The sequence below is a fragment of the Rana temporaria genome, chromosome 2 (assembly GCF_905171775.1).
Source record: "Rana temporaria chromosome 2, aRanTem1.1, whole genome shotgun sequence".
Lineage (NCBI taxonomy): Eukaryota > Metazoa > Chordata > Amphibia > Anura > Ranidae > Rana > Rana temporaria.
The window spans coordinates 81,106,027-81,133,037 of record NC_053490.1 but is presented as its reverse complement, the minus strand read 5'-3'; the positions used below and the strand labels follow the sequence as shown (position 1 = coordinate 81,133,037).

The window sequence follows — 27,011 nt, the reverse complement described above, 5'->3', positions numbered from 1 at the left end:
ATAAATCGCATAAGTCTGAAAACCTCAGTTTTTTTTAAGAATCCATGCTGTCCGATACTTAAAATGTAAATTTTTTCTATGTGGTCTTTTATTAATCTCTCCAGTATCTTTCCAACTATAGAAGTTAAACTAACAGGGTCTATAGTTACTTGGTAAAGACTGTGTCCCCTTTTTAAATATAGGCACCACATTGGCCTTAAACCAATCCAGTGGTACCATTCCAGTCAAAAAAATTGATACCGTGGCTTTGAAATGGCAGAGCTTAATTCTTTTAGGATCCGTAGGTGTATCCCATCTGATCCACGTGCTTTATTCACCTTTTATGCTGTCCAAATATTTCTGGACCATATACATTTCGAGTCATTGTGCATCATTCGGGCCTGTGTCAATACCATCCCCATTATGGACTTGAGCTCCCCCATGCTCTTTTGTATACACAGAGCTGAAGAAACAATTTAATAAATTTGCTTTCTCTTTGTCCCCAGTCACCCATCCCAGATTATTTTGTAAAGGGCCTACATGCTCAGACCTGACCTTTTTTACTATTCATATATTTAAATAATTTCTTTGGGTTTGTCTTGCTCTCTTTTGCAATCTGTCGTTCGTTTTTTGAATTTTTGCTGCTTTGATTTTCTTTCCCCATATTCTGTTAAATTACTTATAACAATTAAATGATAGTGTTCCTTCATTTTTATATTTTTTAAAAGCTCTTTTCTTATTTAAAGCTTTTTTTAACTTTGCCCGTTGACCATATAGGTTTTATTTTTAGCCTTTTAAACATATTGCCCATGAGAATTTACTTTGCATTATGGTTACATACAGTCGTTTTAAAAATTCCTATTTCTGTTCTGTGTTCACTGGTGCCAATATTCCCTCACAGTCTGTTATGGTTACTGCTACCCAGATGTTCTTTTATATGAATATTGGTAATAAGCCCTGCATGGTTTGAAATTACCAGGTCCAACAGAGTGTCTTTACTAGTCAGAGCCTCAATAAACTGGATCATTAAAGTGTCTTGTAATGTGTTTATAGATTTGTTTCCCCTTAAACTGTTCCTGCAGTGCCATTACTTAGTCAATTTCCAGGTAGTTAGAATCCCCCAGTTTCCCTGTCTCAGCCCTATGTAGCCCTTTCTGTCTGTGAATGAGCTTAGTCTACACCTCCTCATAAACACTGGGAAGGTATATACCAAACTGTAATGATTATCCTTGTAGTACCCACACCCATATGCAGTTCCACCCATAATGCTTCAGTCTCATCACACTCTCCATCAACTAGGTGCTCTTTCACACTCTTCTCACATAGAGACGGACACCTCCTGCTTTCGGTTTTTCAATGTCTCTCCGAAAGACAGCATAGCCAGGAATATTAATAGCCTAGTCATGTGAAGAATGAAGCCAAGATACAGAAATACCAATTAATGTTTCTTCTAAGGAATTGAATAACTTTTACAAAAAAACTAAGATGATATAGATAACTATAAGCCATTTTACATATTATATTTTCACATATTCCGTGGCAGACTCCCTTCTATGGAAAGGATGATTGGGTGCTGTATGGGAGATTTCAAAGTGAACTTTGTAGTTCATGATGAATCGATGGGGCACTGCTAATGCTGTGCTCACAAACCATACAACTGGCAGACTGCCTTCTTAGAACTAGAGGGCATGGCCGCTGTATGGAAGCTTACAAATCAGGTAAGTGGAATACTGTGGAAGTATATTTTTAAATATCCACTGTTATAATATTCTCTGAGGCTTTTACATAATCATCTGCTAATAATACCCACTTGATCACAGGAAGTTTTTTTTTTTTTTTTGCTATGATCACCACTGGATTTTGTATTTTTTATTTTGTAAACAAAAAAAGACCGAAAATTTGGGAAAGAAAATTCTACTCGGTTATAAAACATATCCAATAAAAAAAAAAAAAACATGTTTTTTTCCCTAAATTTAGGCCATATGTATTCTGCTACATGTCTTTGGTAAAAAAAAAAGAAAGAAAATTACAATAAGTATATATTAATTGGTTTGTGTGGAAGTTATAGTGTCTGCAAACTATGGTACAGGGGCAAAAAATATTATTTGATACCCTGCAGATTTAAGTTTGCCCACTTACAAAGAAATGAAGGGTCTATAATTTTTATCATAGGTGTATTTTAACCACTTAAGGACCGCCTCCTGCACATATACATCGGCAGAATGGCATGGCTGGGCACAGGCACGTCCCCTTTAAGTGCCCAGCCGTGGGTCACGCGCGCGACCCGGTCCGAAGCTCCGAGACCGTGGGACCCGCGGACCCGATCGTCGCCGGTGTCCCGTGATCGGTCACAGGAGCAGAAGAACGGGGAGAGGTGTGTGTAAACAAACCTTCCCCGTTCTTCACAGTGGCAGTGTCACTGATCGTCTGTTCCCTGATATAGGGAAAGACGATCAATGATGTCACAAGTCCAGCCCCGTCCCCCTACAGTTGTCAATTTCACAATAATCAATGCATTTTTATAGCACGTTTTGCTGTGAAAATGACAATGGTCCCAAAAATGTGTCAAAATTGTCCGATGTGTCCGCCATAATGTCACAGTCACAAAAAAAAAACGCTGATCGCCACCATTACTAGTAAAAAAAAAATATTAATAAAAATGCCATACAACAATCCCCTATTTTGTAAACGCTATAAATTTTGCGCAAACCAATCGTTAAACGCTTATTGTAATTTTTTTTACCAAAAATAGGTAGAAGAATACGTATCGGCCTAAACTGAGGAAAACAAACATTTTTTTATATCTTTTTGGGGGATATTTATTATAGCAAAAAGTAAAAAATATTGCATTTTTCTTCAAAAATTTCGCTCTATTTTTGTTTAAAGCGCAAAAAATAAAAACCGCAGAGGTGATCAAATACAGCCAAAAGAAAGCTCTATTTGTGGGGAAAAAAAGGACGCCAATTTTGTTTGGGAGCCACGTCGCACGACGTGTCAGTTAAAGTGATGCAGTGCCAAATCGCAAAAAGGGGCAAGGTCCTTTAGCTGCATAATGGTCCGGGTCTTAAGTGGTTAAATGATAGACACATGATATCAACCAAAAATTCAGAAAAAAACACCTGATACAAATTTTATAAATTAAGTTGCAGTTCAGTGAGTAAAATAAATATTTAATCCCCGATCAACCAACAATAATTCTGGCTCCCACAGACTCGTTACAGTATGTGCTCATGTGGTACACAGAATAGTCTTGTCAATTTTAAGAAGGTGCGCCTAGCGACAACTCATTATGTCCACGCTGTCCACAAAATCTTTCTTCTATTCAAACCTCTCCATCATGGACAAAACCAAATAGCTGTCATGGGACGTCAGGAACAAGATTGTAGACCTGCACAAGGCTGAAATGGGCTACAAGACCATCGTCAAGAAGCTTGATGAAAAGGACACAACTGTTGGAGTGATTATTCGCAAATTAAAGAAATACAAAATAATCATCAATCGCCCTCGGTCTGGAGCTCCATACAAGATTTCACCTCATGGGGTGAGAATGATCGTATGAAAAGTGAGGTATCATCCCAGAACTACACAGCTTGTAGATTATCTCAAGGCAGTTGGGACCACAGTCACCAAACAAACCATTGGTAACACAATACACAGCCATGCATTGAAATCCTGCAGCGCCCGCTAGGTCCCCCTCCTCAAGAAGGCACATGTACAGACCCGTCTGAAGTTTTCCAATGAACATATAAACAATTCAGAGAACAATTGGGAGAAAGTGATGTGGTCAGATGAGACTGAAATTGAGCTCTTTAGCATTAACTCGACTCACCGTGTTTGGAGGAAGAAAAATGCGGACCATGACCCTAAGAACACCATCCCTACAGTCCAACCCAGAGGTGGAAATGTTATGCTTTGGGGCTGTTTCTCTGCTAGAGGGACTTATGGGACTTTACCACATTGAGGGTCCAATGGACGAGGCCATGTATTGTAAAATCTTGCATGAGAACCTTCTTCCCTCAGCCAGAACACCAAATATGGGTTGTGGATGGGTCTTTCCAGCATGACAATGACCCAAAACATACCACCAAGGCAACAAAGGGGTGGCTCAAGAAGAAGCATGTTAAGGTCATGGAGCAACCTAGTCAGTCTCCAGACCTTAATCCTATAGCAAATTTATATAGGGAGCTGAAACTTCAAGTTGCCAAGCTACAGCCAATAAACCCCTATGGATTTAGAGAAGATCTGTAAAGAAGAGTGGACCAAAATCTCTTCTAAGATGTGTGCAAACCTGGTAACACTACAAGAAACATCTCACCACCTGTGCTTGCCAACAAGGGTTTCGCCACAAAGTACTAAGTCATGTTCTGCTTTGGGATCAACTACTGTACTTATTTTACTCACTGAACTACAAATCAATTTATAACATTTGTATCATGTGTTTTTTTCTGGATTTTTGATTGATATTCTGTCTCTATCATTTAAAATACACCTATAATAAAAATGATAGACCCTTCATTTCTTTGTAAGTGGGCAAACCACAAATCAGTAGGGGATCAAATAATTTCCCCCACTGTATATTTCCTAGAATTTATGTAGCTATAAATGCTATACTGGTAATGGAGATGATCAGTGACTTATAGTGGGACTGTGATAATGTGGTCACTAAGCTGGCGCTAATAGACACTCCACTCGAACATTGGCTGTTCGCCCGTTCGCCGAATAGCAAACATTTTGGGGTGTTTCGCGGCAAATTCGAAAGCTGCGGAAACACCCTTTAAAAGTCTATAGGAGAAATCAAAAGTGCTAATTTTAAAGGTTAATATGCAAGTTATTGTCATAAAAAGTGTTTGGGGACCCGGGTCCTGCCCCAGGGGACATGTATCAATGCAAAAAAAGGGAGCAGTGCAGTGATTTTAATAATGCTTAAAGTAAAACAATAAAAGTGAATTATTCCTTTAAATTTCGTACCTGGGGGTGTCTATTGTATGCCTGTAACGTAGCGCATGTCTCCCGTGTTTATAACAGTCCCTGCACAAATTTTTTAAAGGTAAAAAAGTACTGTATTTATTGGCGTATAACACTCACTTTTTTACCCTGAAAATAGAGGGTTAACTGTGCCTGCGTGTTATACGCAGGGGGCAGTGGAAAGTTTTTTTCCTGAAACTTCCCTCTTATACTTAGGGTGCGTGTTATACGCCGATAAATACTGTAATTTAAAACTCATGGCTATAATAAATTGCCGGGTCCCGGCAATACAGATAAAAGTAATTGGAAAAAAAATGACATGACCCCCCACCCCCCTCAGTCCATTACCAGGCCCTTCAGGTCTGGTATGGATTTTAAGGGAGCCCCGCGCCAAAATAAAAAAAAATGGCGTGCAAACAATGCAATTTAAATGCATTTTTTGCTGTAAAAATGACAAAAATGTGTCAAAATTGTCCGAAGTGTCCGCCATAATGTCGCAGTCACGAAAAAAATCGCTGATCGCCACCATTAGTAGTAAAAAAGAAAAAGTAATAAAAATATCCCTATTTTGTAAACGCTATAAATTTTGCGCAAAACAACCGATAAACGCTTATTGCGATTTTTTTTTTTACCAAAAGTAAGTAGAAGAATACGTATCGGCCTAAACTGAGGAAAAAAATAATTATATATAAATTGTCGCTCTATTTTTGTTTATAGTGCAAAAAATAAAAACTGCAAAGGTGATCAAATACCACCAAAAGAAAGCTCTATTTGTGGGGAAAAAAGGACGTAAATTTTGTTTGGGAGCCACGTCGCACGACCGCGCAATTGTCTGTTAAAGCGACGCAGTACCGAATCGCAAAACCTGGCCTGGGCATTTAGCTGCCTAAAGGTCCGGTGGTTAAGTATTATTTACGTAAATCTTCTTGTGAAAATTGTGTATGTTCTGACCCATTGTCATGCCATGATATTTTACAATGCAGTAGAATTAAATAAGCATTAATGTGAACAGACCTTTCTTCTGCCTCTGAGTCAGTCTAATCTTCATGTAGATTGTTAATTTTTGCTATATATAGATTTGCATAAAATGATTTTTTTTGTATTTTCTTACAGAAAAATGAAAAGGGTGGGTTGCCTACTCCATTAGGTAAGATATTCGGTGTTTAATCATTATTTTTGACACATTATGGGAAATGTAGAAATATTGCTTGTCTTCTGGTAATCGTCTAATTGGAGTGATGTATGAAAAGTATGCTTTATGAATAATCTCCTATTGACCTTTGGTTATACTACGATGGAGATAAAAAAATATCAAATGGACCTGTCTGAGTTTTGTTGTCTTATCTGTATAAACTGTGCTGCCAGACGATGGGCATCAGTTCTCAAAACATTGAGATTGTACCATCTACTTGCCTTTCCTTTTGCAACAAATAGGTGTTTGCCTCCTTTATGGTGGACTGGTTAAAAAAGCCACAGGCAGTGGCTGGTATCCCCTTTACTATGGTAGTGAAGGACAGGAGAACCCTGCTCTCTCACTTCTAATTTCAGCATTGGAGTAATGTTGGGAACAATACAAATACTTTTAGGGCTTGTTTACACTTTCTTCAAAATGTGCCATTTGACACGCTTTTTTAAAGTTTTTAAAAAAAACTATCAATAAATGGTGCATTACAATGCCGTTCATATTCACGCAGGCACTATGAATTTAGTTTTCTGTATTCTGCGTTGATCCTGCTGCTCTCTATTTCCATCTTCTGTCCATGTCCCCAATTTGGCTAGGGATTTTGCAGCTGTGGTGGCAACACTGCACATGCTCATTTTTCAGTAAGTTTTTATACTGAACATTTCCTCCCTATCACATCTGAGCAGCCCATGTGGCTATAGAGTCACACATGTAGGTGTATACACAGTGATAAATCACAACCCACTTCCCCCTCCTCCTCCTCCATGCCCACTAACCAACTAAACACAATGGGGGCAGAATATTACATATAGATTATTGAAGGAATCACCCCCCTCTTATTCTAGGACACAGGCTTGGAGGGGTGTGACACAGCCTGTGACTGCAGAAATCTGCCCACACCATGTTATTTCCACAAAATAATAAAGATTAGATTTCAAATATATATATATATATATATATATATATACATATATATATATATATATATATATATATATATATATATATATATATATATATATATATATATATATATATATTTGTATGTCAATTTAAAATGGTTTAATGATATTTATTTATTTCTACTCTGTATCCCAAAGGCTGAATCATCGGAGAACCCATTCTATGCTGGGCCATAGTCTGTGGGTAGGAGGCCAGCCCACAGCCCCCTCCAATACACACAGTGACAGTGGGTTCTGTCACACCCAGTATATCCTACTTCTGGGTGTGTGTGTATATATATACACACATTTATTTCCACATATACATAGGTATACATACCTTGGATGGGAATATTCATATTTGATCAATGGATGAATGTTGTTTGAAAATGTCACTTGATTTTAACATTGTATTTTAAATTAAAAAGTTTTCTATTCTGCTCCTTCAAGTTTCACCCTTAACTGTGGTCGAAAACGAATGTTGATCTGACCCCACTAACGACTAGAAAATCAAATGAATGTTCTTGTAACACAAGTTGGTGAATGTCCAGCATATGTGACAGCAGGCACATGTAGCTTGTATCAAGCTGCCTGCCTATGACAAGGGACTCTGTCATGCATAATGTAATATTACAGTCCTTTCTGAAAATCTATAAAAACTGCTTTTAAGGTATTTAACCACTTAAGGACCACCCCATGTACATATACGTCCACAATATGGCACGTACAGGCACATGGGCGTATAGGTACGTCCTCGCCTATTAGCGGGTGGGGGGTCCGATCGGGACCCCCCCGCTACATGCGGAGGTCGGGTCCGCTCGGGGAGCGATCCGGGACCACGGCGCGGCTATTTGTTTATAGCCGCTCCGTCGCGATCGCTCCCCGGAGCTGAAGAACGAGGAGAGCCGTGTGTAAACACGGCTTCCCCGTCCTTCACTATGGCGGCGCATCGATCGCGTCATTCCCTATAAAGGGAAGACGCGATCGATGACGTCATTCCTACAGCCACACCCCCAAACAGTTGTAAACACATACTAGGTGCACCCTAACTCCTACAGCGCCACCTGTGGTTAACTCCCAAACTGCAACTGTCATTTTCACAATAAAGAATGCAATTTAAATGCATTTTTTGCTGTGAAAATGACAATGGTCCCAAAAATGTGTCAAAATTGTCCGAAGTGTCCGCCATAATGTCGCAGTCACGAAAAAAATTGCTGATCGCCGCCATTAGTAGTAAAAAAAAAATAAAAAATAAAAATGCAATAAAACTATCCCCTATTTTGTAAACACTATAAATTTTGCGCAAACCAATCGATAAACGCTTATTGCGATTTTTTTTACTAAAAATAGGTAGAAGAATACGTATCGGCCTAAACTGAGGAAAAAAAATGTTTTTATATATGTTTTTGGGGGATATTTATTACAGCAAAAAGTAAAAAATATTGCTTTTTTTTCAAAATTGTCGCTCTATTTTTGTTTATAGCGCAAAAACTAAAAAACGCAGATGTGATCAAATACCACCAAAAGAAAGCTCTATTTGTGGGGAAAAAAGGACGCCAATTTTGTTTGGGAGCCACGTCGCACGACCGCGCAATTGTCTGTTAAAGCGACGCAGTCCCGAACTGTAAAAACACCTTGGGTCTTTAGGCTGCATATTGGTCCGGGGCTTAAGTGGTTAAAAGAAAAAATTATTTGAATAAAAATTTGGTTCTCTGAGTCTGATAATATGTGCCAGATTTAATCGCTAAAGCCTTGTACACACGATTGGATTTTCCAACAACAAATGTGTGATGGCAGGGTTTTGGCAGATAATCCGGCCGTTTAAACGATCCATCGGACAATTGTTGTCGGAATTTCTGACGACAAATGTTTTATAGCATGCTTTCAAATTTTCCGGCAACAAATGTGTCTTGTCGGATTATCCGAACGTGTGTACACAAGTCCATCGGAAAAAATCCAAAGTACAAACACGCATGCTCCGAACCAATGCTAACCATAGCACAACATTAACAGAAGTTGCCCAAAGGGTGGCGCAAAAGAGCTGAAAAACCACATAGTTTTGTGTATGTTGACTGAAGTTCTGCCATCTGATCTGTATGCATACCAAATTCATGGCCAACGCCCTTCGCACAAAATTCCATGGATTTGTCCGATGAAAATCTGATTGTGTGTACGAGGCTTCATCATTCTTACCTAGATGGCTAGATTGGTCACAAATCACTATATGTATGGTGAGCTTTAGCTATTACCCTGTTTAGTTTTGGCTGGAGACCCTGGCATCCCTCAATGAACAGTAATGGTTTTTCCTGGTGACCAAACCATTCTACTACTATACTTTTTTGCTTTACATGCTAAATACAATTACATAATAAAAATAAATTACCTTTTTCTAGTGATAGCATGTAGCAATTTCACTCTTAATCCTAAATGACCTGACTTCTTTTTATTACAGAAATTGGAGAAATTGTCTTTGTGATACAGAGTCAGAGTAATTCTTTCCATGAGATCAAAGCACATAACCTACGAGAAAACATTCTGAAACAGGCAGCTGCAATTAGCAAGGTAGGTCTTATTTCGATCTAACTTCTAGGTGTTAAAGTGACCCCGTCACCACAGGGTCACCTGTACTCAGTGTACACTATGTAAAAGTAGGGGCATTACACCTAGATTTCCTGCTTTTTGGGTGATTGATTGCCTACTCCCCTCTGCCAGAAATTGAGACTCATCAGACCAGGCTACATTTTCCGATCTTTTATTGTGGTGAGCCTGTGCGAATTGTAGTGGCACCCGGTGTGATCTTATACTGCTGTAGCCCATCTGCTTTAAGGTTTGAGTTGTTTGATGTGTTTTTAGAGATGGTATTCTGCATACCTTGGTTGTAACGAGTGGTTATTTGAGTTACTGTTGCCTTTCTCTGATCTCGAACCTGTCTGCCCATTCTCCTCTGACATCAACAAGTTATTTCCTTTCACACAACTGCCGCTCACTGGATATTTTCTCTTCTTCGGATCATTCTCTGTAAACCCTAGAACTGGTTGTGTGTGTGAAAATACCAGCAGATCAGCAGTTTTTTAAATCCTCAGACCAGCCCATCTGGCACCAACAACCATGCCACGTTCAAAGTCACTTAAATCCCCTTTCTTTCCCATTCTGATACTCAGTTTGAACTTCAGCAAGTCTTCTTCTTCACCACATCTGAACACGTTACATTCATCAGAGGAACTTCCGCTGAGGAAGTTCTGACGAACGTATCGTTTATGGGGGAGGAGCTACACACGCATGATGTCACCTGCTGCTATCCTTTAAAACAAACCGCACGGTTGTGCTATATGCTTGTATCGTTCTTAATCAATGTGAGTAGTTTTTATTTAGACATAAATACATTTTAACGTTTGCACAGTGAGCACTTGGATCTCCCGTTTGTGTGTGTGTGTGTGTGTGTGTGTGTATATATATATATATATATATATATATATATATATATATACGGTTTGGTGCCCCCATTGTGAGTAACGTTCTGGAGGAGAAGTTCTAATTTGAGCCGTTTCTGCTACCTACCTGTTGTGTGGGACCTGCTTGCATGACTACCTGTTAGCTCTGGAGTCCATGCCTTAAGGTGAGTGTAGAACATAGATCAAAGGTAGAGGGTCTGTCACCATTATTGAAATTACTTTTTGTTCACCAGCATCTTGGACCCTGTTTTATTGTTTCATTGCTCTGCGCTTCATTTTATAATTTGTTATTGATTTTTGTGAAAATCTTTCAGTGTCCAGCTGGCATTTTTGGGGGGTTTTAATAATATTTTTTGCACTGTTTGCACCTTCTATTTACATGTGTTAGTTACTAATTTATGTATCACCTTTCTTGTTTGGCTCACTAAAGGTTCTATAGCACAGATCTGCTAATTTTACTGTTTTCATGTTTTAATATAGAATTTTTGTATTCTGCAAGTAAAAGCTAATTCACAATTATAATTAGACCTTTGGTTCCTGCAAGTTTTGGTAGCTGGTGTTGAAGCGGAACTAAACTGAGCTATATTCCTATACTGCTTTGAGAAATCATCTTTTTATAATTGGCTGCCCGAATCCTGCAGCTGAGGTAATGCATATGATCTGGACTTTCTAGATGGTGACATTACTTACTGGTGTTTAAGTTGAGATTTACAGATCCAAATGTGTAGGAACTTTAAATTAAATTAAGTAAAGCGTTCTCTAGCTGACACCAATTGATGATTGAAAGGGATGATCCACATATCGTCTCGCTCCTCTCCTCCCAAATCTGGAACCTCCGCTACTCATTGTTCCCTGCACCTGGTTGCAGAGGGTGAGAGACATTAAAAAGTTATTTATATAGTTCTGATAATGTTTTTTTCATGGATTCGACCAGTATAATAGTCTGCAGAATTGAAGACCGCATTTCCAGCTTTGTAGAGCCAAACTGGGAGAAGAAAGCATGTCTCAGTTGGAGGTAGCAAAAGATACATGGATTAGGTAGGTCAAATTTCAATTTTAAATCTGCAAATTGTAACACATCGCCGCCTCTAGTGACATCACCCAGGGTGTTACTCCCCTTTGACACCCATATTATTGGATCAGGTATAGTGAGTAAATGGGGGGGGGAAACGAGGATTCCGCTACAGCGGTAAAGTCGGTGACAGGGTAGTAAAAGCAGGCACCAATATGTCCTGAACACTGTCCAAGGCTTTAATGGAGGCTTGCATTGTACCCCGTCAGTGGAATTTAGCCCCCAGAGCCTCTGTACACGAGGAAACGCATGCTCTCATAGGAGCCTAAAACCGCTGCTTCCAAGATTGTAGCATCATCCCTAAGAAGCCATCTACGTGCGAAGACTCCCTGGACAGCCAAACAATATTTGTAATGATCTGGGAGAGCCAAGCCCCATTGTCCCCAGGGTTCCTGAAGTGCAGTATGGCGTATTCTGGGAGGGGAGTTCCCCTATATGAAAGAACCAAACATACCATCTACAAGACGAAGATACGAACGAGGAATCCAGCTAGGGGAACTGTGTATAAAAAAAAAACTGCAGTGTCTTCATTTTCAGGAGGTTTAAACGTCCTAGCACAGATGGGGGGAGATTCTTCCATATCTCAGTTTTCCTTTTGAAAAGATCCAGCAGAGGCAGTAGATTCAGACCAAAGTAATCCGCACTCCTTGGAGATATATGAACCCCCAAATAGGTAAACTTAGTGTCCCACTGTAGTGGAAACCAAGGGTCCGCCGCCACCCTTGTACCAGAGTCTAGTGGGAGAAAAATGGATTTATCCCAATTGACTTTTTGGCCTGAACATTTTGAAACATTGTCCAAAATGGTGAGGACTGCTTGAAGAGACTTACCAGGATCCCTCAAAAACAGCAGCATATCACCCCCATAAAGCAGCAAACATTCTTTAATGTTCCCAACTTCCAGGGCCCCAACCTCAGGTGAGGAACAAAGCGCCACTGCTAATGGTTCATTCATTAGGGGGAAAAAAAAAAGATATAGAAGATCCAATTTTTAACGCCATCTGAGGTTTACTGTACAATAATGACACCCACTTACAAAAATGTGGCCCGAACCCCATACGTTCTAACACCACTTTCATGTAGCCTCAATCAACCGAATCAAAAGCTTTGGCCATATCAAGTGAGACCACTGCCCTAGTTCCAGTTATTTTGTTGGAGATCTGCAGATGAGTGAACAAACAACATAAATTGGTGTCAGTAGACTTCCCTGGCATAAAGCCAAATTGATCCACATCAACCAGGGCTGGGAGCACTATGGACAATCTGGTTGCCAAATCCTGGTGAGGAAGTCCGCATTAAGGAGAGCAGTTGGCCTAAAGGAGGAAGGACTGGTGAGATCCTCACCAGGCTTAGGGAGTAGAACCACATACGCATCTAGCATGTAAGGGGATAAAGCCCCATGCTGAATAAAAAAGGAGTATAATGCCTGTAATCTAGGGCTTAGTGTGTCTAAGTATTGTCTATACCACTCCACCGGCAACCCATCCGAGCCCGGAGATTTGTTTGGGGAAAATAAGAATGGCTGCCTCGATAATATCCTGTTCAAGCCACGCTCTATCATCTGCCTCCAAAGCGGGGATAGGAAGACTAGAGAGCAGGTCCATAAAGTCAGTCATATCAAAGGGCAGTATTATTATTATTATACAGGATTTATATAGCGTCAACAATTTGCACAGCGCTTTACAACATCAGGGATGACAGTACAGTTACAATACATTTGAATACAGGAAGGCTCATTAGAACTTACAATCTAGAAGATAGGCGAGTATAGAGCTTAATAGTACTCTATAAATCTATACTTGATGGCCTCCGGGTCCGTAGTCAATTCACCCGTCTATGACCGTATACATGGCACAGTAACTGAAGCCCTCTGATCTGCTACCAACATTGCCAGAAACTTACCATTTTTGTCACCCTTTTCAAAAAAGTGATTCAGCTACATGAAGCAATGTAGTGTGTGCCAGTTCCATATCAAATCAGGCAAGTTGATGTTTAGCCCCCTCTAAGGATGCAACTGTGGCCTCCCGAGGGGCAGCAGCATATTCCACCTCTATAGTGTAATGAAAGTGAGGTGTATTTCCGCGCCAAAGGTATAGGTAAAAAATAATCACAGTGTGAAGTAATATTGGCTTCTTATGGTGACAAGCAGCTCCTCTGAATCAAAATATAAGATTAATATTGTGCAATTGTATAGAATGCGTGAAAGAGGGCGCTAGTGTGAATAGTCCCTAGCAATTGGGACACCCTCACTAGGAGGATCCCAAAGGTCAGGGTGAGATTATTAAATAAATTTAATTAAACACTCCAGTGAAAAAAAAAAAAAAATTCAACATTGACTAAATCTCTATCTAGAGATGTATGGTGAGTACATAAAACCAAAATCGGTGAAATAATTATACGACAGACTAATTGTCTCGGATAAAAATAAATAAGTGAAACCAATGGGTGTGAAAGGATAGTTGTGTGTCTCTTGAATAACACCACAAAAATACACAGTCCATATGAGATCGCCTTCGCAGGATAATTCAATCAATAATCATGCAATGAGTCCTAGTGCTACTGCAGCCACCACCATCTATTAAGACTTCACCCGATGTGCTCTTGTCAGGGAATGCTCTTACCGGATTAAGCGGACCCCTTTATTAAAAAAGTAGGTCTGCAAAGCTGAGCAGGTATAAGTGCCTGTACACTAATCACCAACCGTTCAGACTGCCACGATAATTGAACCAATGGTATCCCAGGAATCCATCCACAAAAAACCAGAGAGAGCTATAGTGCATTATCGCTTTAATACAACATGATAAAAATAAAAAGCTGATTGGCGCCCCCCTGATGACGTGGAAATCCACTAAACATATGTCGGAGGCTAGTCTGACATCCTTGCTCCCCAGTTGATCCCGCGCTTAGACTCTGCAAATACGATTTGTACATTCTACACCCAGCGACCTGTGCGATCCAGACAGAGTCCCTTGTACGACGCATGCAGTCCTAGTGCCGGGCAGGCACCCACAAAAGTAAGGGGCCAATCAGCTTTTTATTTTTATCATGTTGTATTAAAGCGATAATGCACTATAGCTCTCTTGTTTTTTGTGGATGGATTCCTGTTTCTTTTTTTCACTGGAGTGTTTAATTAAATGTATTTAATAATCTCACCCTGACCTTTGGGATCCTCCTAGTGAGGGTGTCCCAATTGCTAGGGACTATTCACACTAGCGCCCTCTTTCACACATTCTATTCCACCTTTAGCCTACACTCCTCCAGTTTGCAAATTCTCCCCTTCCGCCACATGGTCCTTACGCACTGCCTTAATGGGCGATATATACTGTTCCCTCATCACAGCCTTGAAGCTATCCTAAACCACCGTGTCTGCAGCAGAGGACGAATTGTCATCCCAGAACTTAGACATTGGCATTTGCATCTTTTGTGTCATCTGCTCTGTCTGTAACCAACCAGGCGATGGCTTTCATACACTTCCTCCAATCCTGGCCACCAAAGAGATGGTTATCAATAAAGGACCTGGGCGAGAGCCCGTCATACTACGTCCGCTCTCTTTGTGGCCACTAGGGGCGCGTGCGCAACGCCGGAGGGGCGCGCGTGCCCCCCGCTCGTCCGTGACTCCCGTGCGGGTGCCCGGCGGGTGGGATCGCCGCCGGTCACCCGCGATTGCTCGTTACAGAGCGGGGACCGGGAGCTGTGTGTGTAAACACACAGCTCCCGGTCCTGTCAGGGGGGGGGGGGAAATACTGATCCTCTGTTCATACAATGTATGAACAGAAGATCAGTGTTTCCCCTAGTGAGGCCACCCCCCCCCACAGTAAGAACACACCCAGGGACATACTTAACTACTTCCCCGCCCCCTAGTGTTAACCCCTTCACTGCCAGTGGCATTTTTATAGTAATCCAATGCATTTTTATAGCACTGATCGCTATAAAAATGCCAATGGTCCCAAAAATGTGTCAAAAGTGTCCGAAGTGTCCGCCATAATGTCGCAGTACCGAAAAAAATTGCTGATCGCCGCCATTACTAGTAAAAAAAATATATTAATAAAAATGCCATAAAAATACCCCCTATTTTGTAAACGCTATAACTTTTGCGCAAACCAATCAATAAACGCTTATTGCGTTTTTTTTTTTTTTTTACGAAAAATACGTAGAAGAATACGTATCGGCCTAAACTGAGGGAAAAAAATTTTGTTTTATATATTTTTGGGGGATATTTATTATAGCAAAAAGTAAAAAATATATATTTTTTTCAAAATTGTCGCTCTATTTTTGTTTATAGCGCAAAAAATAAAAACCGCAGAGGTGATCAAATACCACCAAAAGAAAGCTCTATTTGTGGGAAAAAAAGGACGCCAATTTTGTTTGGGAGCCACGTCGCACGACCGCACAATTGTCAGTTAAAGCGACGCAGTCCCGAATCGCAAAAAGTGCTCTGGTCTTTGGGCAGCAATATGGTCCGGGGGTTAAGTGGTTAAAGTACTTGTAAAGTCAATTTTTTTTCTTTTTAAAGAACACACTTGTTATACTTACCTGCTCTATTGCAGTGGATTTGCACAGAGCAGCCCAGATCCTCTTTTTCTGGGGTCCCTCTTCTTTGCTCCTGGCCCCTCCCTCCTGTCGAGTGCCCCCTCAGCAAGCAGCTTGCTATGGAGGCACCTGAGCCAAGCTGCAGCTCTGTCTGTCCATTCAGACACACAGCGGCTGTTTGGCCCTGCCCCCTCTGTCTCCTGATTAGCTAACTAACTTTTATTGATAGTCGCGGGAGCCAATGGCGCCGCTGCTGTGTGTCTGCCAATTAGGAGGGAGAGTCTAGGATGGCCGAGGGACTTGTGGACATCGCTAAATAGAGATATAAGGGGGGTTGGGGATGCTGCTACACACAGAAGGCTATTTATCTTAATGCATAGAATGTATTAAGATAAACTTTCTGCCTTTAAAACTCCTTTAACCACTTAAGGACCGCTGCACGCACTTTTACATCGACAGAATGGCACAGCTGGGCAAATGGACGTGTATATATATGTCCCCTTTAATTTGCCGGCTGTGTGACCCTGTCGCAAGCTCGGGACCCGCGAACTTGATGTCCGCCGGTGTCCCGTGGACTCGATGTCCGCCGGTGTCCCGCAATCGGGTCACAGAGCTGAAGAACGGGGAGATGTTAGTGTAAACACATCTCCCTGTTCTGCCTAGCGACATGTCACTGATTGTCTGTCTGTTCCCTGTCATCGGGAACAGCGATCAGTAACGTGTCACAGCAAGCCACGCCCCCTAACAGTTAGAAGCACTTACTAGGTCACACGTAACCCCTTCAGCGCCCCCTACAGGTTAACCCCTTCACTGCCAGTGTCATTTTTACAGTAATCGGTGCATTTTTATAGCACTGATCGCTGTAAAAAGGACAATGGTCCCAAAATGGTGTCAAAAGTGTCCGATGTGTCCGCCATAATGTCACAGTCACAATAAAAACCGCTGATCGCCGCCATTACTAGTAAAACAAAAAAAATATTAATAAAAATGCCATAAAACTATCCCCTATTTTGTAGACGCTATAACTTTTGCGCAAACCAATAAACGCTTATTACGATTTTTTCTTTCTTTTTTAACCAAAAATATGGAGAAAAATACATATTGACCTAAACTGAGGAAAACATTTTTTTTATATATTTTTTGGGGGATATTTATTATAACAAAAAGTAAAAAATATTGTATTTTTTTCAAAATTGTCGCTCTTATTTTGTTTATAGCGCAAAAAAATAAAAATCACAGAGGTGATCAAATACCACCAAAAGAAAGTTCTATTTGTGGGGAAAAAAAGGATGTCAATTTAGTTTGGGAGCCACATCACACGACCATGCAATTGTCAGTTAAAGCGACGCAGTGCCGAATCGCAAAAAGTGGCCTGGTCTTTGGCCAGCTAAATGGTCCAGGGCTTAAGTGGTTAAAGTAGAAGTCCACCCTAACAGTAAAATCCCTGCATCTGCAGACATCCACGATCTAAGACTAACCTATCTAGCTCTGTAAAGAAGAACTCAGTATACATACCTAGCTAATCCAACCCAATCCCACGCTGAGTTGTCATCTGCGGCTTTGCTGTGTAGACAGGTGCAGAGGACACATCCGACAATGGAAGCCACATAATAAGTCCCCATTCATTTCACAGCAATTGTGGGCTATGTCCTCTGCAGAGCTTCCACCGCTTGGAACAGGATCGGACCAACTTCAAAAAAGGTATGTATACGGATTTATTTTTTCCAAGGCTAGGTAGGTTAGTGTTAGATCGTGAGTGTCTGTAGATGCAAGGATTTTACTGTTAGGGTGGACTTTCACTTTATGTTTGCCACAGTGACATCCGCCTTAATTGTTGGAGCCTACTGTATGTGCTTTGGGGTCTTGCAAATAGCTGAGAGAGGATCTGAAAATAAAAACAAATGGCTACAATGCAGAAGAAGGTTATAAAAAGACATCTGAATCCTTCCCGCTCACAGTTTTCACTATCTGGAAGGTCATTAAAAACAGAATTCTGAAAATCAAGGCAAAATCATGGAGTCCAGTAAAGAAAATATCCAATTATAGACTAGCAAATGCCCATATCTCTGGAAAGAGCTCAGTGTTTAGGCCAAGACTTATACCTCTACTTTGCACACAGTGCCTCAACCCTTTATATTATATACAAAAGTGTCCACAGTCTAATTGCACCATTTACTGAGGTTAGATTAATTGCATGCAGAAAAATCTGACTGTTTTTAACATTTTCTTAGCTCTAGCAAAAAATGTTCTAACTTATCCAATAAACAATTCATAGGATCACATACAAATTGTATTACTTTTTATGTAAGTTCCACACTTCTTTTAATCTCTGCTTAAACTCAGCAGATTGCAAGATCCAATTTTAAAATGCGTGGCCTTGCTTTAACTAGCTGTACTGTTTTAGGTAGCAGTTGCTGTGTACAACACCTACGCCTCTTCACTGTATTTTTCCCACACATCGCCCTCTTTAACAAAGACATCACCCCTACTTTACTTATAAATTCTGGATCTTCATATACAAATATGTAAACTGCCCACACACCACTGTTATTGCATTATCTACTGAGGTTGAATGGCACTTGAAAACCTGAATTTAAAATAGGGCTATAAAATGTGTTCATAGTAAAGCTGGTCACAAATGTTATACTTTCTTCTTTAGATTTACCAAAATTGTGTTATAAGGGCATTTCTAAACAATACATCCAGTCATTCAGCTGGATAGGTCCTTGCACAGCATTGTTGTCAGTAAATCTTTTATGAGATTATACAATTAGATTGTAGACTGAGGCCAGTTTAACCATTTATATATGAGTCTGTTTTTCTTAGGCCAATAGTAAATATTAGGACTGCTTTGAATCCTATGTGAGCCCACACATCTTCTATAGATTTCTGTACAAGTGTATCTAAAATACCTGATTGCGTAATCAGATAGCAATGTGTCAGAATCCCAAGATGTCTGGCTTCTATGATCTGAAAAGTGGACCCAAAACAAGGATTCAGCATATAAAAGTTAAAAGAACGTCAGAATTTTTATCTAGTCAATGACTCTGAAAATATTCAGTCCATAAATGCCAGGTAACCTTTGCTGAGGAGAGGTCAGCAGTGGCAGTCCCCCATTCCATGACAGCCCCCATTCAGATTTACAACAACTTTTAGAGTAAAAATTGCCCCACTATCCTTCCTAACCCCAGTGTCCCTAAACACTTAATTTGGCTCCTGTCAGCAATCCAGCGCTGTCATGGCTGCAGCACAGCTCCTCCCACTTCCTGCGTATATATGCGATGTGCCAGAACCGCAGGGCAGACACGTGAGGTGCACGGTGGGCCGATGAGAGACAGCAATAATACAGTTCATCGGTTTACTCACGGTTAGCAGAAAGCCTCCCTGGGCCGGTCGCACAGTGAAGGGGAAGACAGCACGAAATCCTCCGGGGCACGCTCTGTGATAGGGAAACGCCAGCCAAGATGGTGGTTGAGGTGCCCGTGATGACAGGGGTGTTTAGAGTGCTTGTGGCGGCTGGGTCCCTTGATGGTATTTGTCGTGACGCCAGTACCGTTAATGGTGGTACAACCAGTTGTAGTAGCAATGTTTGAAGAATGAGGTAGACGGTGGTAAGATACAACTCACAACTTTTACTGGGTCTGGTTTTGGTTGCAGTACAAACATCCAGTTAGAATACAGTCTCTGGGTAAATAGAGGAATTCTGCTGATCCACTGCTAATAGGCTTTAGTAGGCCTGGACTCAGGCTGTGGTTCAGTATAATGCTTACTTGTTCCTGGTCTCTTTTGAATCCAGTGACATTGGTAAGGTTGCCGGTGGCTAAGAAATCCTTCACCTTTATACTCAAAGGTCTTTTCTGCCGCTTGATGGCTGTTACCCTTTGATTTGAGCAGTTCCAATTTGTCCCTTCTCTGGACTGACCTTCTCTCTCACCTTCACATTCTGCTTTCTCTCTGCACACTGCTTCCTGTACTGAACAACTGACCACAGATAAGCCTGAGCTGGGATAGATATCCCAGAGTGGTGCTATCCCCATCTTGTGGTGGGAAGTATGAAGCACACTTGACCAGCCTATGAACAGGGATGCCACAGGTATAGCAATGCAAAAATGACATGAAATATAGCAATGACAAAGAAGTAATACTTTTGCAGTTCCCACATGTCCTGAGTGGGACGCTGCATACCCCCATGGTAAAACGTGTGTCGACCTCGACACAATTTTGACTCGATGTTGTGTCTTCCTGTAAGATATAAGAGAAAGGGAAAAGCATGCATGCATAGGAAATAACAATATAACCCCATTCTTGTACTTCTTGTATCTGCAAGTAAAATGGGTTAGGCAAACATATCTCAGGCAACAATGAAATGTGACAAAAGGTGACAAAAAGGGGTGTAGTTTTTCCTCTGAAGACTGGTGATGTATGGCAAAACCAGAATAGTCCACGATGAGATGGAAAAAGGAAAACAAAACCAAAATAACATCTCAGGAGGCTCACAGGGTATGAGTCCGTTCCCTGGGCACAGGAAAATGTCAACAGACGAATATCACGGAGGCTCAGGTACGTGAAAATCTATCTCCGGGTGCAGGCTTGAACATTGCAAAACAGTAGGTAAGTAGTCCTTTTAAAAAGTTCTTTAAAGGAAATAAACAAGATATCCCAAGTAAGTCTTCTTCTCACTCTGGAACTTCAGACGACGTAAGGATGCACTCAACGATGAGATGGCAGGGTTGGTAGTTGTCTTCCCGGCTGCTGGTGCAGGAAATCCTCAAAACGGACAGGTGGTCGTCCTCTTGTAGTTCTGTCAGATCTTCTTAGCGGCTGAGTTTCTACAGGCCTTGTTTCAAGGGAACTTGGTGTCTCTTGAGCTGTAGTAGACACTTCTTGAGATAGCTCCTCTGGTTGAAGTGCGGTTGTATTGGTCTTGGCAGACACTAAGATATTGAGCCATGGTGTAAGGAACCATTGTAAAGGATCAGAGTCTAATAATGCTTTTCCAAAAGACTGTAGTGGATTCTCTGAATCAGATGATTTTGTAGGCTCTGGTTCTATGGATTGTGTTTCCTCTTGGACAGCTTCTTCTTGAAGAGTTTCTTCTTAAGTACTTTCCTTGAGACATAACTTAAGGCGATTGCGATGTACTACACATGATTTGTTTTCTTTAGTGATCTCATAAGTATCAGTCTCTGGATTGAGAATAGCTGTAATGGTGTAAGGTTCTCTCTCCCATTTGCTATCTAACTTGCTGGTGCGATGGTCGTTTTTTAACCATACATGGTCACCAATTTTGAGAGGTTCTGCTTTGGCAGATTGGTTATAATCTTTTTGTTGCTTTTCATGAGCACGTTCCATGCGATGTTGAACAATTTCTTGTGCATCAATTAGACGTCTTTGGTGCTCACTCACCCAATCAGTCTTTGGTAGAGGGTTGATTGCATCAGGCACTTGTACGCCCAAAGTATGGTCAGCAGGTAGTTTACCTTGTCGGCCAAACATGAGATAGTAAGGTGTATACCCAGTAGAACAGTGAATGGTGTTATTGTAGGTGTACATCAATTGAGGCAATAGAGTAGGCCAATCACTTCTTGTAGCAGGTGGTACTGCTCTTAACATCTCTATTAAAGTTTGGTTCATTTTCTCGCAGAGTCCATTCCCTTGGGGGTGGTAGGCTGTGGTCCTGATTTGCTGGCAATTGTGAAGTGTACACAGCTCTTTGAAGAGTTGCGACTCAAAGGCAGATCCCTGATCTGTAAGGATTCTTTCTGGGCATCCATACGGCAATATGAAATGTTTCCAGAAGGCATCTGCAGTTGTTTTAGCAGCCAGGTCCTTGACAGGTACGGATACAACAAATTTGGTATAATGATCAATGATGGTCATGGCGTATGTGTAACCTGAGCGACTTGGTTCCAGCTTCACATGGTCAATTGCAACTATTTCTAGCGGTGTTCGGCTTACAATGGGATGTAAGGGTGCTTTTTGGTCATGTTTTTCATTTCTTCCGAACAGCACAGGTGGAACACTCTCGACACCACTTTTCAATGTCTCCTCTCATCCCAATCCAGTAGAATCTTCTACGGATGGTGGCTTCTGTCTTCTGCAAGCCAAAGTGTCCTGATTGATCATGATACATCTCAAGAATGATTGTTGCATCTCTGCGTGGTATTAAGATTTGGTATAGACGATCCCAGGTAGTTGGGTCTAAAGTTCTTCTTAATAGTAGCCCCTTCTGTAGGAAGAGATGTTTTCTGTGTCTCCAAAGTTTTGACAATTCTGGATCAGCATTTCTTGTGCAAATTCTTTCAGGTGTTCTTCTGCTGGTGAAGAAATCTTGCAGTTCTCCCAACACTCTGCTTTCATTTTGCACCTTGATCCACCTTTCTTTGTCACCTGTTGGTGAAGGTTAAGGATTTTTCTTCCTTTGATGGTGATAATGTCTTGTTGGGCAACATTTTTGTAAAAAGCTGGCATTTCTACCTCTTCCCAAACATCTTCCTGTGTAGTAGGGTCTTTTTGGGTAGGCAGACGGGATAATGCATCCGCATTTTCATTTGCTTTTCCTGTCCATCTTTGTTCCAATGCTCCCAACTTGGCGGTATTAAGATGTGCTAGCGGGTTGTTATCTGTGAAGGCCACAAATGGCGTTGCGGCAAGGTAATCTTTAAATTTTTCTGTAACAGCCCACACGAGTGCGAGGAATTCCAATTTGAAGGAACTATAGTTTTGGTTGTTTCTTTCAGTACCTTTTAAGAGATCTACTAGCGTAGGAAATAACTCTTTATTTTCCTTCCTGTACCTGCGACAGGACAGCTCCCAGACCTTTCTTACTAGCATCTGTGTAAAGATGAAATGGCTGCTGGTAATCTGGATAGCCTAGGATTGGTGGTTCTGTTAACTTATTCTTTAGGAGCTGGAAGGCAATTTCTCTTTCTGTGTTCCATTCAACTGGTATTGGAGACTTTTGGTACCTCTTAGGCTGTCCTCTCAGAAGTTCAAATATTGGCCCCGCAATTTGGGCAAAATGAGGAATAAAGCGTCTGTAGTATCCTGGGAAACTGAGAAAGCTCCTCACTTCTTTCACTGTAGTAGGAGTAGGCCAATTTCGGACTTTGGACTGCGGCTATCTTCTCTGGATCCGGTTTAACACCTTCAGAGCTTACAATATGCCCTAAGTATTTGACTTCTGTCTTCAGTAGATAGCACTTAGATGGTTTGACTTTGAGTCCATGTTTAATGAGGATTTGAAAAACTTCGGCCAAATGTTTCAAGTGATCTTCATAAGATTTGGAGCAGATGATGACATCATCTAAGTACAACAGGACGGTTTCAAAATTTGTGTGTCCTAAAAAATGCTCCATTAATCTTTGAAAGGTTCCAGGCGCATTCCAAAAGACATGCGGTTGAACTCAAATAGGCCCATCGGGGTGGTAAATGCAGTCTTCTCACGATCTTCAGGTGCCATGGGTACTTGCCAGTATCCACTGGTTAAATCAAGGGTAGAGAAGTAGGCTGAAGATCCTAAAGCTGTCAGATTCCTCTGTGCGTGGTAAAGGGTAAGCATCCTTGTGGGTGATTTGGTTAATTTTTCTGTAATCCACACAGAATCTGATGTTACCATCCTTTTTACGGACAAGGACTAGAGGTGCAGCCCATGGACTATGGCTTACTCTAATGACATTGGAGTCCTTCATCTCTTGGATCATTTGCTTTACGGATTGGTACATAGTTGGTGGTATAGGCCGATATCTTTCCTTGATCAGTGGGTGTGAACCTGTAGGAATGGAGTGCTTGATAATATCCACTTCTCCATAGTCTGTGGGATGCTTACTGAAGGCACGGTAGAGCTCCTTCACAATTTTTAGTACTCCCTCCATTTGGTTTGCTGGTGTGGAAGCATCTCCCACATGAAGTTCTTTCCACCAGGATGTGTTTACATTTTGGTCCGGTGGGTTCTGTCTATCGGTAATTTGCTCTGTGGTAGCTGTAGCCACACTGATGACATCTTGAAAAGTGACTTGGATTAGCTGTGCAATAGGACGGTGTTTTGATAGTGTTACACTGCTATCACTCAAGTTTAGGAGTTGTATAGGCACTTTACCTTCAGAGTAGGGGTGCAACGGATCGTCATTGATCCGTGATCCGAACCGAAAAAGATTGATCCGAACCGCACACACGTGATCCGAGGATTGTTTTCTAAAAAAAAAATGTTCAGTCCACACACAGCGTGGTCATGGCGAATGGAGGAGCTTGAATGCCCCGCGTCATTTAAATCCCCTGTATGGGAGCATTTTGGCTTCCCTGTCAAATATAATGATGAAGGAAAGAGGTTAGTGGATAAAACCGTGACGGTGTGTAGGCACTGTGGCACAAGAATGCCATATGACAGTGGGAACACATCATGTATTGTCACTAGGGGTGCAACTGATCCGTACGGATCAGCACCTTCGGGTCGGGACACACGGCGATCCACAGGCCTCCCGGTCCATAGGAAAGGCCGCGGCTTCGGCCTAGCTATCGAAGCGGCGGCCATTGAGGTCCACCCGGCGCGGGGGATGCAGGCTGCTCCTCGGAAGTTTGTGGGCACTTGAGCTCAATATGTCATTGACTCCTAACAGCCCAGCGATGAGCTCCATGCTGCACCTTGAGGAATCCACACGGGGAGCCGCTGCCGCCGCCGCCGCACCGGGCGTCCTGCTGCTTGCCAGAGAAGAGAGAGGAGGCGATCGGGGGGATCTGTATGGACTGAGCACGTAGGGGGGGATTTTCACTAGACACTCAGCCCGCCGATCAATGACACTAAAGGGATCTGATGATTGGGATAGTTCAGGTCAAGGTAGGGAACTGGTGACACCACTTTCATACATGGGGCTGCGACTTCCACTTGGCTGCACATATAAGTATTGCAAGATGCAGTTATTTCAACACAAAACAGAGCTTATACGCTTAAATACAGTATTTGTAAATCTGACGGACTGTTTAAATGTGAAAATCAGGAGGTGTTCTGTCACATTAGCAATAAACAGTCCTTCGGATTTCCAAACACTGTATTTAAGCACATAAGCTGCGTTTTGTGTTGAGAAGAACTGTGAAATCTAAAACTCTGGTGGGTGTAACAAGATTTGTCTTTTTTTTTTTGCTGATCCGAAAATGATCCGATCCGTGACTCCTGATTCGAGGATCGATCCGATCCGTGAGTTTTTTGATCCGTTGCACCCCTACTTCAGAGGCGGTTACTAGGCTCCTGGCAGCTTTAACTAGAGGATAGTCTTCCAAAACAACAGGCTCTACCAGGGCTTGGTAGTCTTGACCTTGGATTCCGACTACAGCTCTGCACCACAAGAGAGTTTCGGTGTTGGGTTTGAGGATCACAGGTTGCTTATCCCGGATGCGGGTACAGCAAATTTCTCCTTTTTTGTTGGTGAATCTCTGTTGCGCATTTAGTACATGGATGGTTTGTTGGATCACCTTCTTAGAATCAGGAGAGGCAGTAGGCAATAACTGGTGCAAGGCTTCTAGCATCTCAACATAACAGTTCCTGAGGACATTCATTCCTAGGACTATTGGAGGGTTAGGGTTATTGTCTCTGACTCGTACCACAATAAGGCCTTGTCGAGGTAGTGTAGTTCCTCCTACTTGAATGGTAGTTTCCCAATAACAATGGACTGGTATGGGTTTGCCGTTACTGGCTATGAGACTCAGCCAGGATTCTGGAGGCTGGGTAAGCTGATTTTGATCCCAGTATTTTTCAAAGGCTGCTTGTTGGATGGTGGTGACTTGGGATCCGGTGTCAACTAGGGCAACAAAAGGAACTTCATTTATTTGAAGTGCCACTTCAGGACGGGATCCAACGTATCTTGGCATCCAGTGGGGATCTTCTGGACCTATTGGTTTACCTCCCGAGGGGTGGTCCTTGGCCTCGGGGGTTTCCCGTTTAACTGCCAGCAGGTTGCTTCTGTATGGCCTGGTTTGTGACAGTACGTGCAGATAGGCCGCTTAGGGGTACTAGTGCGATCGGGGGGCGTCCGCCAGAATTTCTGGAATAAGTCTCTCTAGAATTAGAGGGGAAGAGTCTTCTGGACACAGGTTTCTCATCCTCTAGCATTAATGGTTTCTCCCATTGTTCCAATTTTTGGTGGACTTTCTCCAGACTTTTAGTCAGGAAATGGACTTGCTCCGTCAAGGCAGCAACTGCGTCAGGAACTGGAGCTTGGGTTGCCTGACTGACTATAGGTAAAGACTAGGGGTAACCAGCTGTGATACAGGCACTTCAACAGATCTAACAGGTTCTGTTGGTGGGCTTTTTCCCTGTATGCTGATAGCTAGTTCTTTGAAATCTAAGAAGGTAGCGCTTGGATGTTGGGCGGCTAACATTCTTAGTTGGCTCTTTAGATTGTCTGTATCGACGCCTTCGATAAATTGTTCTTTCAGGGTTTTGTCTTGATTTTCTGCCTCACGGGGGTCTACTTGGACACCAGCTCTAAGGGCTTCCTGCAAAGATAATGCAAAGTCTCTGAGTGACTCACCAGATTGCTGTCTCTTGCTGAAGAACCTCATCTTGACCTCTGACACGGTTCTGGGTTCAAAGGTGGTGTAGAGACGTTCAAAAATCTGCTCCATGGTCTTTCTCTCCGAGCTCGGCCAAGATTTCACTTCTCTGAGCGCAGCTCCTTCCAATTGCGCAAGAAGAATCTCCATCTGTTGCTCTGAGGATTCAGGGTACAATCTGAACACAGACAGAATTTTTTCTTTAAAGTCCCTTAAAGTATGAATTTCCCCAGAATATCATGGGAACCAGGGGGCCCCAAAATAATAAGGCATGGTTAAAGGCATTAAGCTTGGTGCTGCAGCGGTTGGTATTGCATTAGGACTGACTGCGGCTGCTGCAGGGGG

General features: G+C 41.9%; 1 protein-coding gene across 2 annotated transcripts in view; it reads left to right on the top strand.

Moving 5' to 3' along the window:
* The window catches only part of B3GLCT (beta 3-glucosyltransferase), a 604,827-nt gene that overhangs the window by 244,536 nt on the left and 333,280 nt on the right, over window positions 1–27,011 (top strand). For both annotated transcript variants that reach the window (XM_040340455.1, XM_040340454.1), the window contains 2 exons: window positions 6,058–6,091; window positions 9,521–9,630. In XM_040340455.1, the coding sequence (XP_040196389.1) occupies window positions 6,058–6,091; window positions 9,521–9,630 (144 nt within the window). The remainder of the gene's footprint in view (window positions 1–6,057; window positions 6,092–9,520; window positions 9,631–27,011) is intronic.